The following is a 15,246-nucleotide window of genomic DNA, read 5'->3' on the forward strand; positions in this document are numbered from 1 at the left end:
CCCACCAGAGGAGCCTCTTGTCCATCTCGGAGTCGCTCCAGAGGAATATTAGGTGCTGCACCGCAACCAACTCGAACATTCTCACACGAAGCCATTCGTAAAGCAAACCGCAACAATGGCGCCCACAATGGCGATGAGAGCTGCACGGAATGTGAGTTTTACAAACGGCTGCCTGCCTTTCATTGACTCGACTGTTACATGGTCGTATTCAATTGTGGACTAACCATAGCTCTTCTCTTCCAGGTGTTCCGCACAACTACTGCAAGGCAGATCAGGCCGTTCTCGTCGACCCGACCTGCCGCAAGAATATTCGGCAATGCGCCCTTGAGGGCAAAGGAGGCATCTCCTCACGTCAGCGGCAAATATCCCGTCATTGTAAGTTTATTCCACGGCGAGTAGCGGCCGGGTTTGGATCAACGAACGCGAACGCATGAGCCCTCCGATCTCGAAGAAATAGCATAGATGGATCTATGGAAAACTTTCGACTGACTGTTTCCCTCGCGATCATTAGGACCACGAGTACGATGCGATCGTTGTCGGTGCCGGTGGTGCCGGTCTTCGCGCCGCCTTTGGTCTGGCCGAGGCTGGCTTCAACACTGCCTGTATATCGAAGCTTTTCCCTACCAGGAGTCACACTGTTGCCGCACAGGGTGGCATCAACGCCGCGCTTGGTAACATGCACGAGGACGACTGGAGGTGGCACATGTACGATACCGTCAAGGGTTCCGACTGGCTTGGAGACCAGGATGCCATTCACTACATGACCCGCGAGGCTCCCGCGTCCATTATCGAGCTCGAGAACTACGGATGCCCGTTCTCGCGTACCGAGGATGGCAAGATGTGAGTACGACTGAAATTGGCTTGTTCATTTGACGAGACAGGATTCAGAATTCACGATTTCTAACAAGTCATCCATCTACAGTTACCAGCGCGCTTTCGGTGGTCAGTCGCAGAAGTACGGCAAGGGCGGACAGGCATACCGCTGCTGTGCTGCTGCCGACAGGACAGGACACGCTCTTCTGCACACCCTTTACGGACAGTCTCTGCGTCACAACACCAACTACTTCATTGAGTACTTCGCCATGGACCTGATTATGCAGGACGGCGAGTGTGTCGGTGTTGTTGCGTACAACCAGGAGGACGGCACTCTGCACAGGTTCTTCGCCAAGAACACCGTTCTTGCCACTGGTGGATACGGCCGTGCCTACTTCAGCTGTACTTCCGCGCACACTTGCACTGGTGACGGTATGGCTATGGTTGCCCGTGCCGGTCTGCCCAACCAGGATCTGGAGTTTGTTCAGTTCCACCCTACCGGTATCTATGGAGCTGGTTGCCTGATCACCGAGGGTTCTCGTGGTGAGGGTGGTTACCTGCTGAACTCGGAGGGTGAGCGCTTCATGGAGCGTTACGCCCCTACCGCCAAGGATCTGGCCTCCCGCGACGTCGTTTCTCGTTCCATGACCATGGAGATCCGCGAGGGACGTGGTGTTGGCCCTGAGAAGGACCACATCTACCTGCAGCTCAGCCATCTTCCTGCCGAGGTCTTGGCCGAGCGTCTGCCTGGTATCTCTGAGACTGCAGCCATCTTCTCTGGTGTTGATGTCACCAAGCAGCCCATCCCCGTCCTGCCGACCGTCCACTACAACATGGGTGGTATCCCTACTAGGTACACTGGTGAGGTCATCACTGTCGACGAGAACGGCAAGGACAAGGTTGTCCCCGGTCTCTTCGCCTGTGGTGAGGCTGCCTGTGTGTCTGTGCACGGTGCTAACCGTCTGGGTGCCAACTCGCTGCTTGACTTGGTTGTCTTTGGTCGTGCTGTCTCGCACACCATCCGTGACAACTTCAGCCCCGGCCAGAAGCACACCCCCGCCGCTGCCGACGCTGGTGCCGAATCCATCGAGGTCCTCGACCAGGTCCGCACTGCCGACGGTCCCAAGAGCACCGCCGAGGTTAGGTTGGCGATGCAGAAGGCCATGCAGACCGACGTCAGCGTCTTCCGTACCCAGGAGTCGCTGGATGAGGGTGTCCGCAAGGTGAACGAGGTTGACCAGATGTTCAGCCAGGTTGGCACCAAGGACAGGAGCATGATCTGGAACTCTGACCTGGTTGAGACCCTGGAGCTGAGGAATTTGTTGACTTGCGCGTATGTTTCACTTCTATTTTCCCTTGATTTATTTGTTAAAACTATGAAAAGATGCGTTACTAACATGATTGAATCAGCACCCAAACCGCCGTCTCGGCCGCCGCAAGGAAGGAGTCTCGTGGTGCACACGCCCGTGAGGACTACCCCGACCGTGACGACGACAACTGGATGAAGCACACTTTGAGTTACCAGAAGAAGCCGCATGGCAAGGTCGAGCTTTCGTACCGTGGAGTTATTGGCCACACCCTAGACGAGAAGGAGTGTGCGGCTGTCCCGCCTTTCAAGCGTGTATACTAAACCAGGAAAAAAAAGAGCGTCTATTAATACAGGGTGCAAGCGGTACAAGCTGGTGTCCAGGATGTCATTTTGTCAATTTCTTCCCTTGCGTCTTTCCATAACTTGTGTTTTAGCATATTAGTATATACCTCTTTCGTGTGGGTGGAAATGCGCTGCTTTGTGTGAGCTTAGCAAACAAGCTGAAGACAATTTGTCTTGATCAATGTTCCTGAGATAAGAGCAATGATACGTTCTTGCTAATGTATTGTAGAATCGTTAAACAGACTCCTTAGTAACCGATATACTTTCGGGTGATTTGCCGTGCGGCATTCATTGTTAGTCGGGGTGGTGCTGACATAACGCAGCATGTGGATACCAGAATTCACTCTACGCGTTCAAGGCGTTCTCCAAATTGATCGCGACGCGCCGATTGACAGCGCCGATTTCCTGGGGCATCCCCACTACGAACGACAGACATTTGGTTTGTCGACATCTTGAGAGCGAATCAACGGCTCAAGACGATCCGATACCAATTCATGCCGAGCTACTACTGTGATTCTTTGGGTACAATCATCTGCTGAAGAAGCGTAAAATCGTGTACACTTTCCAAGGACCGCCAGCAACTCTAATCTCTGAAAGCTAGAGCAATCAGTTTAGTCTAGACTAGATATTATCTCTAGCTAGACCTGGCGGAGAATCCAGAGCCGCAAACAACTCCCCCCCCCCCCCCCCCCCCCCCCCCAAATTTCTCCCGAAACAGTCAATCATGCCTCGGAAATCAGACCAGGGCGCTCCAGCGGCCGCTGCACGAAAGAGCGACCAGTCATCGGCCAAATTTGCCCTCATCGAGGAGTCGAGCCCGAAAGACGCAGAAGCCGGGGCGGCGGCCCCTGATGTAACCACCACCACCACCAGCACGTCACCGGCTGCTGCCAAGGCCACGCCGGATGCTGAAAGGACGACGTCGTCAAAGTCTCCAGCTGCGGTGACGAAGACCAGCAAAGCTGCCACGGCGGGGACTGGAGCTTCAGCATCAGCTTCTGCGGGGACGAGTTCTGCGACGGCGCCGGCTGCCAAGGAGGGCGGTGGCGGTGGTCATCCGCAGACTTCTGTCAAGGATGCCGTCTCTATCGAGGTATGCAGAGGAGTTGAGGGGCAGATCTTGATGCTTTGGGGTATTGGCTTTAGCTTGGGAGCTTCTTACATGTGCTAACCTCTCTCGATCACGATTTCACTTGTACAGGACCTTGCTCTACCAAAATCAATCATCACACGTCTGGCCAAGGGCGTGCTGCCCTCCAACACACAGATCCAGGCCAACGCAGTCCTGGCAATGACTAAGAGCGCCACAGTCTTTATCAGCCATCTGGCGGCGGCGTGAGTTGCCCCTTGGCTTTAGAGAAGGGGAGAGATATTTTGTTGTGAGCTCTAAAGCTGACAAAGCTTAATGAATCAGCGCCAACGAGATCACTGAGGCTCAAAATAAAAAGACGATAATGCCACAGGACGTCCTCAAGGCCCTCGACGACATCGAGTTTGGCTTCATGAAGGATCAACTGGAAGCCGAGTTCGAAAGTACGTCCATGGCAAAAAAATCAAAAATTCCTCTTTTCGCTACGCTACTGCTACGTGGGGGGATTTTCTAGCTAACCACCATGGGCCGCCACGAAACAGAGTTCAACACAACACAAAGCACGAAGCGCTCGTCATACAGGAAAAAAGTAGCGGCGGCAAAGAAGGCAGGCGGGGCGGAAGGGGATACTTCAATGGTCAGCGCCGCTGGCGATGGCACGGCGGACGAGGGCGACACCACGATGGCCAGCACGCGGGGCGATGGCGCTGCTGCGGCGGCAGAGAACGGGGGGTCGCCGCCGCGGTCAAAGAAGCAAAAGATCGCGGCTGCCGGGGCTGGCGCCGCTGTTGGTGGTGGGGCGGCGGCTGCTGCCGCCTCGTCGAAGATGGATGTCGACGATGATGCTGACGATGCCAAAGATGGATCCGCAGCGGAAGAAGAGCAGGATGAAGAGGAAGAGGACAATGACGAGGAGGATGAGGATGAGGAGCAAGAAGACGATGAAGAAGAAGAGGAGGAAGAGCAAGAAGGAGATGACAAAGAAGACGACGGTGGATCCGATGCACCGGAAGAGGAGGATGAAGCTCTCGATGATGGCAATGACAGTGAATAGGTGCTGGCTGCTCTATTGTGCACTATGGAACCAAATCAAGGATAGCCGCGAACCTCGACGGCTTGTCACAGAATTTATCTGGCCAACAATTATAGCATCGTGACCTACTGAGGGAATGATTCGTCCAACTTGCGTAATCAGCTAGATGGGTTGTCTAAAACCGGCCCGTCCCTAAGCGTCCTTTCCTGTAAACGATGCTGGTGTCTTTTTGAGTACATGTTGTTGAGACAGTCGTCTTCCGAAAATAGGTGGAAAGAGAAAGACGAGAAAATGGTACGGCTTCCTGTGCACGCACGGGGACCAAACAACGGAATATCTCGTTGCAAACCATCACACCCAGCTTTGGTGACTTCTTTTTCAAGTCGTCACAATCTTCATCCTGTTCCCAATGTCAAGCCCAGACCCCCAAGTCGACGCTTCAAGTCAGGCAATCATACTGCCGTAGCTCATCAAAGACTTAATCCAGTGCACTGGTAACGTTGGTGAACTCGCCCTTTTCCAGCTTGGTCTTCCAGAAGATGGGGTTCGTGTCGTTGAATCCGTGCTTGACCCATCCATCCTCCTTGACATGGTACAAGTTAATGAAACCACCTGAGTAGGCATCCCTGTGGGTGGCGGCAAGAATGCTCCTGCGGCCGAGCTCGAGCGCATCCTCATCTGACAAGTCGTACTTGTACTCAGCATCAAGCACACCATAGGCAAAGGTCTGACCGGATCCCACACAGAAAAGGTTGCCGGCAAGCCTGGTGCCGTCACTGTCGATGTAGTACAGCGCGGGGCCCTCCTCCTTGGTGACGCCGGCGCACATGGTACCCATGCTGAGGCCCATGCCCTTGTACTGGTAGACGAGGTTGGCGAGGATCTTGGAGGCGGCAGCGACCGAGATGCGGCGCTTGTGGCGGAGCTCGTGCAGGCGGCACTGCATACCCAGCCAGGCGAGCCAGTACTGGCAGTCGGCGGCACCACCGGCCATGGTGCCGAGCAGGCACGAGTTGATCTCGATGACCTTCTTGACCGTCTGCGAAGCAATCCAGTTGCCGGCGGTGGCACGAGAATCGGTCGCAACGATGATGCCTCCCTGAAACCTGAAGGCGAGCGTCGTCGTTCCGTGTGCGATCTTGATGGGGCAGTTGGGGTTTGCGTGGTCGTCGGTTGCTGTGCGGAGCCAAGATGAGGGCTGGAGGCGGAAGGGTTTCCAGAGGTTAGCTTTGGTGTTTGCGCATACACACCGTTTGCTATCGGGAATTAGAGCTCGCATGCAGCTGAGAAACCTACATGTGCTACTGGCGGAACGGCAAACTTGAGTGAAAGGCTAGGGACGGAATCGCAAAGGTCTTGCTGGTCATCTTCTGTGAAGGTCTCGTTCTGTTGGTAAGCCGGGCGGCTGTAGCGGGCTACCAGGGTGTCCATGGCGGCGAGTCTGCGGCGTGATGGCGCCGAGATTTGGATGATGAAGGTAGAATTGAGTGTCTCTTTCGAAAGTGGAGGACTTTCCAAGGTGAGAAGCTTCCAATATTGAATTATCGTCTCGATGCGGGTGGGTAGAGGGGAAGGCGGTTGTGATGTCGATGGGGACGTTGATGGTGGTGAGGTCTAGGTGGGTTCCATAAGACGTACACCTCGATTGACGCAGGCAGTCCGAAGCTCTGGCTCAGGCAGACCCATGCACGCGTCCTGGTGAATAGAAGCTCCAAGTTGCTGCCTGAGGGCCTGAAATCCAAGCTGGTAGCTCTGTCTCCTGCGGGCAGACCCACTATCATTTGATTTCTCCTATTGGAGGACTGGCAGGCTCGTTCATACTGTACCAATTCAATTGGCGGCACTCGTCATAGTAATACCTTGTCGGTTTCCACTACCTGTGATTGGGAGTAAAATCAATCCCTATCAAATCGATCAGCCAGCTCGGAATTGATTGATTCATCGTTTTCATCATATGCATACGGTAGGTAGGTAGTAGGCTCTTCTATGTTATTTTGCCCCGAAGACCCATCTCGGCCAGCTCCGGTGGCACTGTCGCTGTAAAAAGCACCTTGATGTTAGTAGCTACATTAACATCCCAAGACGGCTGCACTTCTGAGATCTACTCTACTCCGTATCCAGCTTGTCAGTTCTAGTGGGGACCCTAGGCGCCTAGTCGGACTCATCATGAAAGGCCACGATTACGATCACCATGTTTATACTTCGGGTAGGACCCTGTTTTGGTTATTCCCGGGGTCGGAAAGGCGGACTTGTTATTACACAATCAAGTGATGAGAGTTTCGGATGAACCACTAGACAAAGCAGAATTTTTCGGTAACAGAAAAATTCTATCTGTATCTTACTATACATTCGTTCCTTCCTTCTTTCCTACAAATACGTAGACACGACATAGGGATGGATGATGCTCATCCAGTGAAGTTTGTGAGACAACGCGGGATTGAAAGCAAGCGCTATCAGCACGCTAAATGACTGCGTTGCTCATAAGCGGCGCTAGAACCAGACTAGACCATTATCGGTAGTAGTTTCAGCCCACACTTTTTTCAGGGGCCAGGCATGGATCCCAGAAAAAAAAAAGGTGCAGATTTGACAATTGGCTGCGTACACACTCCACCAACTACCGGACCCTGTCAAGTTGCATTGTACCTAAGCCAGCCGTGAAGCCAGTTAACTAAACTAACTGACTGGCGACTTGGCCAAGATCAACTCCGATACCTGTCAAGGTTGCCGTCCATTTCCAACAATTTTGATGGGCTCGAGCGATATTAGTGACTGCCTTACGTTTTAGACGGTTGAATTTTCCTTCATTTCATATCCTTCCCTCTTCTATTTGAAAATACCTCGGTGCCGGTCATTTGTGTTATAATTCCGCCTCTTAAAGACAGATTTCTACGCCTTATTGACCGTCTTGAGCGTCCCAGGGTCTTGAAATCCTGCCTCGATTACCTACGCCTCTACCCGAATCCTTAAAAGGTCGGTCGCACAGATCTGATCACACCTCTTATCGCAAAGGCACACGCGCACACATACATGTCTCCAGTCCACAAATAGCGAAAACACAAGGCTTGACCTGCCACCCCAGTTCAAGATGGCGCGTGCTATGGGGCCGGTGCGCATGAAGAAAGCGAATCCTGTCACGCTCGCGATAGGGGCTTTTCTCTGCATATTTATCATCTACTTCCTCGCCGTTCCGTCGGGCAGTTCCAGCAATATCCTCACGAAGAAGAAGGCTCAACCAGCCTCGCATCCTCTCTCCCCACCGACGTCTCCCTTCCGCAAGGAGTCTACCTCTGCTGATGGTCGAAGAACCCCGCCGCCCGTCACGCGTTACAACCTGAACAATGTCACGACCACTCCGAACCCAATTGAGAACCGCGAAGACGTCTTGATACTTACCCCGATGGCCCGCTTCTACCAGGGCTACTGGGATAACCTGCTCGCGCTCAACTACCCGCACGAACTGATCAACCTGGCCTTTATCCTACCCAAGAACAAGGAGGGCAATGCCGCCACCAGCGCTCTCCAGGCCCAGGTAACCAAGACACAGCGGGGCTCCAAGAAGTTCAAGAGCGTCACCATCTTGCGTCAGGACTTTGATCCTCCCCTGCAGTCGCAGGACGAGGCCGAGCGCCATAAGATGCAGAACCAAAAGCCGCGTAGGGCAGCCATGGCCAAGGCTCGCAACTCATTGTTGTTCACGACGTTGGGTCCTTCCATATCCTGGGTCCTGTGGCTAGACGGGGACGTAATCGAGACGCCGCCTACGTTGATCCAGGATCTCGCAAAGCACGACAAGGCCGTGATCGCGCCAAACTGCTTCCAGCGTTATATCGACGAGAAGACTGGGAAGAGCGCTGAGAGGCCATACGATTACAACAACTGGCAAGACAGCAGCATAGCCCAGGAATTGGGCGCCAAGATGGGACCCGACGACATCTTGCTCGAGGGATACGCGGAGATGGCCACCTACCGGGCCCTGATGGCCTACATGACGACCGACAGCAATGACGTGGACTACGAAATTCCCCTCGATGGCGTTGGCGGTACCGCTCTCCTTGTCAAGGCCGATGTCCACCGCGACGGGGCCATGTTCCCACCGTTTGCCTTTTACCACCTCATTGAGACTGAGGGTTTTGCCAAAATGGCAAAGAGGTTAGGCTTTCAACCAACAGGTTTACCGAATTACAAGGTGAGTCAGCGGCACTTTTCTTTTTCTTTTTCTTTTTCTTTTTGCAACTGTCTTCTTTAGGAGATGTGTGATCAGCCAACTGACACGTAATGAATCAAGGTCTACCACTACAACGAATGAACGCGTTGACGAGCTTTTCAGCAAGATCATAGTCATGTTTGGGTGCCATGCTTCTCAAATATATACGCCATATTTCTTTGTTGCTGTGCCCAATTTTTTGGTGGCCGATGTATGAATACAACTGGGACTAATATGTGACGGGCAGCCCATGTCAGCCTTGTCCCAACACTTTCGACTGGTACGGTGGAAAGCATGAATTGTTGGTAGTATCAGAGGAATCAGAAGAGTAGAGAAGCTTCTACTCAAGAGCAGCCTGTTGATGTGGGCGAACCAACTCAACTGCAGTTGGCCACTTGGGAGGTCCGTTTGTTCGCCTGCATCGGCCATTTTATACCCCTGTACACATCGCGGCAAGTTTCTCGTTGATTGGGGCAGCAAAGAATGTCACTTGGCGAGGTTTATTCGAAAGAGAATATGGGATAGCATATGGTTGGGACTGATCATGCAAGTCCCAACAACGGCGAATGGCGTTGTTTTTTTTTCTTGATGTTCATACAATGTATTACATTTTGTTGTTCATGTTAGACCATTGATCTTTTAAGCCTCTTGAAATGGTTATATGTTTCATGGTTCACGTACTCATTCGTTATTGTGGTTGTTGGGACGTCAACAACAACCCCCAGTCATGGAATGGTTTCGCTGGACAGAGAAGGCTGGATTTGCACCAGGGCTCCAGAGTCGAAAGTTGGTAAGAGAGGGATATCTCAAAAGACAGAAAAGGGGTATGCTGATCTCGAACTGTATGCCGTTTTTTAGAGAATGTTCCTAAGCTCACATCTACCAAACAAGAATCTCTGATATTGCTACTCTAGACTACTTTCTATCACTCTCACAAGAGCCTGGATGGTGTTACCTGTAATATACACATGATACATTTCTTTTTTTCCTATATCATACAGTTTCAGCTCAGCACCGTTTCCATGTCCAAATGAATACACAACTCGTACTCCCAAGTCCCACACCTCGCTAATTACGGGTCAAAACATCACTAGAGGTTACGCGGTATCCTCGTCGTACAAAAATTCAGTTTCGATCGGCTCCTTGGGATGAATCCAGCAGTCGTCCGGACCGCCCAAGATGCCACCATCCTTATCGTTGTCGAGCGGCCACTTCCTCCTCGGTAACACGCTCAGGTCCGTCGTGTACCCCGCTTCATACATCTCCATGCCGGCCCAGGCGATCATGGCCGCGTTGTCGGTACACATTTCAGCCGGCGGTCCGATGACGTGGACCTCGCGGAATCCACGCGCTTCGGCCATGCTGCGCAAGACATAGCGCAGGAACTTATTGCTCGCCACTCCCCCACCTAACATTAGCCTGAATTTGCGTTCGTTGGGTGGGAGCGCGATGACCTCTTTGGGTATCGGTTTGATTGTGGGGCGTGATGTACGCCAATGCTCCATGGCGACCAGGGACCGCGATCCGAGGTGCTCAAACATAACCCTCATGGTCTCAAAGCCCAAGACGCGGCGCTCCTGGTCGTCCATGCCCCCGGCCGCCTCCCTCTCCTTGACGATGCGCAGCACCTGCTCGAGAATCCCACCAAAGGCAAACTTCCTCTGGGACGACCCGGCCAGCGGCGTGCTGAGCGCCCAGGGATACCTGGGGTCGTCTTTGTCGTCTGGGAGGATGTCGACGGCGGACCGCTGCGCGCCGGGTATCTCGAACATATGCCGCCTCGGTGCCACAGTGGCCACCTCCTCGGCCCGGTTGCTGGGCGGGGCGTACAGGTCTCTGAACGGGATGCGCGTTTGGAACACAAACTCGTCGAGCAGCCGGGCGAAGCTGCTCGTCTTGCCGTGGTAGTCAGCGGGTAGGATGGCGCGCGCACACTTGTCGAGCGCGTCGCCGGCCGCAAAGCCCTCGACCTCGGCCAGCGTCCGGTGGGTGACGAGGTCCCGGCTGTGCACGAGCATCGTGTGCCCGCCCGAGACGAGGAGGGTGGAGAAGGAGAAGCGAGGCCAGGTGACATTCTCTTCTCCCGCCCAATGCTGCGTTGGGTCGGGTTTTGACACTGCTGTCCCCGATTCCGCTGCTTTCATCTGCTCCGTCTTCGGCCCGATTCTAGCGGCATATGGGTGGTTCCTGGCAAACTCCTTTTCGAAATCGAAAAACGGCTTCTGCAAAGCCGACATGAGTCTAGGCGTCAGCAGGTGGGCCTGCATGTGGTGGACGCCGACGAGCGGCACCTTCCAGGCGGTGGCGAGGCCCTTGGCCGTGCTCAGACCCGCGGAGAGCGCCATGGTAATGCCAGGGCCCCTGGTCACCGACACAAAGTCCGGGAGGCGGCTGGGGGAGTCGCCGTTGAACTTGGAGCCGCTGCTGATGGCCCAGGCAGCCGAGGGGTTGTCTGGGGCCACCACCTGCGGCAGCGCGCACAAGGCGTTATCGATCAGCTTGGCGAGCTTGGAGTTGTGCGACTCGACCGTCGGCAGCGGGTTGATGCCACCGTACTTGCTATTGTCGGCCGTTTGGCGCTGGTGGAAGAGCACCCTTGCCCCGCCTCCAAGGCCGCGCTCCTTCTCCAGCAACGCGACGCATGTGTCATCGCATGAAGTCTCTATGGCGAGCGTGAGCAGGGTTCCTCGGGAGTTGATACGGTAGTCCTTAGAGATGGGCTTTTTGCTACCAGGCTCGTCGCCACCGGGCCTTATACTGCTGGGTTTAATGCTACCTGACCTTTTCCTAGCTGGCGTTTTGGTACCTGCTTTTTTGCTGTCACGATCGTTGCTGTCAAGCTTTTTCCGGCTGGACTTTTTGCTCTCGGGCTCCTTGCTGTCGGGCTCCTTGCTGCCGGGCTTTTTGCTACCAGGCTTTGGGCCAATGGGCTTATTGTTGTCACGGTCGCTGCTTTCAGGGTTGCTGCTGCTCTCGCTTGCCCCTGGCTCGGAAGGAGCAGAGGAGCCGACGAATGCAAATCTAGCTGGCTGTCGTGACCTGGTCGCCACATCCAACAACCGCCGGTGACCGTGGCAGATTAACACTGGCCGCAACCGGGGCAGCATCCGAAATGCATTCATTGTACTGAAATTAACATGGCATCTCCCTTGTAGTTTTGTTTTTGGCGTTTTAAAATAATAATAACAATAAAAAAACAAAGAAAACGTTTAGATGTAGGTTGGTAATTGGTTTTGAGTTATGTAAGCTTGCTCCAAAAGCTTGAGAGCGACGTGGGAAAAAAAATCGACTGAGCTCATTTCCTATGATGGCAATTCAAGCCCGCACGGGACACCTCCAACCTATCGAATCACACGCAATTCAGGAGAGCACCTACCGAGCAATTCATAGCAATGGGCTTAAATGCTTCCACATGACCGGGCATTTCGCAAACGGTAATATAACAATAGAAACACATGAAAAATCTTTCACATGGGCGTGCAGATAAATTCTTAATTCGATAGATCGAAATAAAGCTCACATTCACCTGTTATTTACACAGCAGAGTCCACCAACCAACCCCCCTAATAAACAATGGACGCAACCTGAGAACTGTCAGTATGTTGGGTCCAAGACGACAAACCCACCCAGAAACGCCCGAAAATAAACATAAAAATAATAAAACAAATGGCAAAGGCACCACAAGGATGACGAGACGTGAATAGAGCAAATTACTGATACATCACTTTTTGCACCGAAAAAGAAGACTAACACGCCCCAACACGTCACCTCGTTTAAGAAAAGTCGCCCAGCCCGGCGAAACTCCAACTCCTTAATCTCGTAAGAAGAGGAGATCAACATCCGGTCCCGGATCATCCTAGATACTGGAGCCGACGTCTCCGCTACCTTCCCGCGACTCGCTGACGCCGTGGAACGCGTCGCCAAATGCCGAGTCCTCCATCTCCATATTGAGATCGAACTCTGATGTGCCAGGCAGGTCGCCAAGATTGCTGAAGTCGCCGGGGGTCAGAGGTTTGTTCGGTGTCGCCGCTGCCGGGACGGGCGCCGCGGCTGCTGCCGTGGTCGCAGGAGGCTGTTGAGCTCCAGCAGCAGGGTTGCCCGTGGTTGAGGTACCGCCGGGGGCTCCTCCTGACGCCGGTACTGGAGTGCCAGCGCCTCCATTGGGCGAAGGGCCCATTGCTCCTGAACTGCCGGCGGCATCTGACGTGTTCTTGGGTACCACAACCCAGTCCCCGCTTCCTGTCCCCTGGTCGGGAGCTGTCGGAGGAGTCGGCTCCTTGCTTGCTGGAGTTTCCGTGTTGCCCATGTCGACATCCTGCGACGTGCTGGGGGCTGCTTGAGGCTGCGGTGGGGGTGGATGCGGCGAGGGAACTCCGGCGTTCGCAGGTGTTCCCGCATTGGATTGAGCGGCAGATAGCTGAGGCTGTGGCGTTGGGAAGTTGTTAACCGGAGTCGACGTGGTTGAAAATCCCGATGGGTTCATCTGGTCTAGTAGCCCTGCGGCCGTGTTACCCATGTCGACGTCAGAGTCGCCGACCATGACGCCACTGTGCTGAGATCCAGGATGCGATGGATTCCGCGACATCGATGACGATGCAGGAGGTCCAACCGAGGCAGCGGGGTGGTTCAGCATAGGGTCTAGTAGTGGTTGCTGCTGCTGCTGCGCCTCAATCAAAACAGGATCAGGCTCGATTCTGGGAGGAGGCGCGACAGGCTCCTGGTAACCACCATCTTGAACCCTGCGGACTTCCTGCAAAGCTACAGCCTTGCGTCCAATACGAGCCTCGACCTCGGCCACGACCTGGTCAAGGTCTTTGCTGTCGACTCCGCGGCCCAGCGATATGGTCCCGTCTTCCGCAATCCCGTCGGCTCTGCCTTCGAGTCGCCAAAAGTCACCGCTTGAACCAGAGTCTGAGTTCTTGGAAACGCCACGCAGATCGCGCTCGGCACGCATGAGGAGTTTTCCCGACTCGAATTCAGCCATCATTTTGGCGTGTTGTGCCTCGAGTGCCTTGATCTCGGTCTGCGTAGCCTCAATCTGCTCCGCCACCCTCTTTCGGAACTGGTCGGCGAGTTCACCATCCAGCTTTCCGACGTAGGGCTTCTTGGGCGCCATCTTGTGGGCGCCCTCGCCTTGAGACTCAAAGATCCCGTCTGTGAGGCCCGCCAGCTCGCCCTTGAGACCCAGTCCCAGGTCCGGCATCACAATCTGTCCCATCCGGTACGGCGAGCAGAGGATCTCCTCCATCAACTCATAGTTCTGCCTGTACCTCGCCATGCTCACATCGCGTGGAGTTAGGCTGTCGAAGATGTCGCCACGCGAGGTATCCTCCTCATCTTCGTACTCGATTGCCGAGTGTGCCCCCGCCGCTGGATGATGCGGCTGCTGCGGGTGGTGTTGAGCATGATGTTGCTGTTGCTGTTGCGCTTGCTGCTGGGCCCTGGCGCCTCGCTTAGTTGGTGGGTGAGCGGGCGGGTATGCCATCGTCTGGGGCATCGGCTGCCTCGGACCTGGGGCCTGCGGGAAGCCACGGAACGGTATCTGCGGGTAGTTACCACGGTCCCTCAACATAAAGTCCTTGCGAGCAATCGGGCCCGCGCGTTGCATCTGGGCGCGGAAGTTCATGATGTAGCTGGTCCGGTTGTCTACAGGGACGGAGCTGGCGGGCATGCGGTCATGAGGTTCGCTGGGTCCCCAGGCGACGACGAAGAGGCTCGGGTCGACAGGTGGGTGGTTCGCGTGGGGCACCTTGGACGACGGCACAAGACGGTAACGGCGCCTCGAGTGCAATGTGTAAGGCTCCATGGGCTTGAAGCCAGCCTTGTAGTGGTAGTGCTCGAGAGTCTGGAGACATGCGCGCATGTCATATTAGCTCATGTGGCTTAGGAAGGACATATGGAAAGAGGGGGGGATGTTAAGCTCATCAGCAAGCATACCAGACCGTTGCCCAGATCGTGCTGATACATTATCTCGGGGCCGTTCCAGATATATCCATCACTGGCCATGTCCGTCCCGAGGCGCGCAAGAGGCTGCCACATCAAGTGAATGGTACCATCCTGTGGTGTATCGAGGTATTGCCAGCAAAAGGGAGCATCGTCGCGCGCAATCTTGGGCGCTTGCATAAGCAAGTCAATCGCCCTTTGCGGTTCGAGCTTGTGCAGCACAGGATACCGTGTCACACTGATGAGGTGCAGGTGGGGAAGCTATCGGGTTCACACAATTGTCAATACAAGATGCCATCCATGACTTTGAAAGGTGGACGATTGTTGCGCTTCGTACCAACTGGTCGGCTACGCCCTGGCTAGGGCCTTGCTCATTCATCTTGACAGACTTTTAAAAACGCAGCCGCCGAATGCGATTCCAGCTCAATCGAGGGGTCGCCTCGACTTCGAAGCTATTTAGGGGCTAAAATGCAGACACTGATCGGTAGAATAGAGCTGACTGAGTAGCTGTC

General features: G+C 54.4%; 6 protein-coding genes across 6 annotated transcripts; 3 read left to right on the forward strand and 3 right to left on the reverse strand.

The window, feature by feature from the left end:
- Nucleotides 1–76: 76 nt before the first annotated feature.
- PgNI_11734 (uncharacterized protein) lies at nt 77–2,663 on the forward strand. Its single transcript, XM_031131698.1, has 5 exons — nt 77–151; nt 244–375; nt 512–840; nt 923–2,146; nt 2,224–2,663. Exons 1-5 carry the CDS (start codon nt 116–118, stop codon nt 2,441–2,443), a joined length of 1,941 nt encoding a protein of 646 aa, XP_030976314.1. The 5' UTR covers nt 77–115; the 3' UTR covers nt 2,444–2,663.
- Nucleotides 2,664–3,172: 509 nt separating this feature from the next.
- Nucleotides 3,173–6,232, forward strand: PgNI_11735 (uncharacterized protein). Its single transcript, XM_031131699.1, has 5 exons — nt 3,173–3,557; nt 3,666–3,799; nt 3,879–3,997; nt 4,097–5,787; nt 5,886–6,232. The coding sequence occupies exons 1-4, from the start codon at nt 3,189–3,191 to the stop codon at nt 4,606–4,608; spliced, it is 1,134 nt and encodes a 377-aa protein (XP_030976446.1). The 5' UTR covers nt 3,173–3,188; the 3' UTR covers nt 4,609–5,787; nt 5,886–6,232.
- On the reverse strand, nt 5,066–6,018 carry PgNI_11736 (uncharacterized protein; the record flags this gene model as incomplete). The annotated part of the gene is made up of 2 exons (XM_031131700.1): nt 5,066–5,785; nt 5,884–6,018. 2 exons carry the CDS (start codon nt 6,016–6,018, stop codon nt 5,066–5,068), a joined length of 855 nt encoding a protein of 284 aa, XP_030976445.1.
- Nucleotides 6,233–7,236: 1,004 nt separating the features above from the next.
- PgNI_11737 (uncharacterized protein) lies at nt 7,237–9,420 on the forward strand. The gene is made up of 2 exons (XM_031131701.1): nt 7,237–8,773; nt 8,873–9,420. The coding sequence occupies exons 1-2, from the start codon at nt 7,673–7,675 to the stop codon at nt 8,891–8,893; spliced, it is 1,122 nt and encodes a 373-aa protein (XP_030976444.1). The 5' UTR covers nt 7,237–7,672; the 3' UTR covers nt 8,894–9,420.
- A 468-nt stretch (nt 9,421–9,888) lies between these two features.
- PgNI_11738 (uncharacterized protein) lies at nt 9,889–11,913 on the reverse strand (the record flags this gene model as incomplete). The annotated part of the gene is made up of 1 exon (XM_031131702.1): nt 9,889–11,913. The coding sequence occupies one exon, from the start codon at nt 11,911–11,913 to the stop codon at nt 9,889–9,891; it is 2,025 nt and encodes a 674-aa protein (XP_030976448.1).
- Nucleotides 11,914–12,647: 734 nt separating this feature from the next.
- Nucleotides 12,648–15,238, reverse strand: PgNI_11739 (uncharacterized protein; the record flags this gene model as incomplete). Its single annotated transcript, XM_031131703.1, has 3 exons — nt 15,072–15,238; nt 14,729–14,995; nt 12,648–14,636 (listed from the first exon to the last, which is right to left on the reverse strand). The coding sequence occupies exons 1-3, from the start codon at nt 15,111–15,113 to the stop codon at nt 12,648–12,650; spliced, it is 2,298 nt and encodes a 765-aa protein (XP_030976447.1). The 5' UTR covers nt 15,114–15,238.
- Between the last annotated feature and the right edge of the window lie 8 nt (nt 15,239–15,246).

Source organism: Pyricularia grisea (genome assembly GCF_004355905.1).
Source record: "Pyricularia grisea strain NI907 chromosome V map unlocalized Pyricularia_grisea_NI907_Scaffold_10, whole genome shotgun sequence".
In the NCBI taxonomy this organism is placed as follows: Eukaryota; Fungi; Ascomycota; class Sordariomycetes; order Magnaporthales; family Pyriculariaceae; genus Pyricularia; species Pyricularia grisea.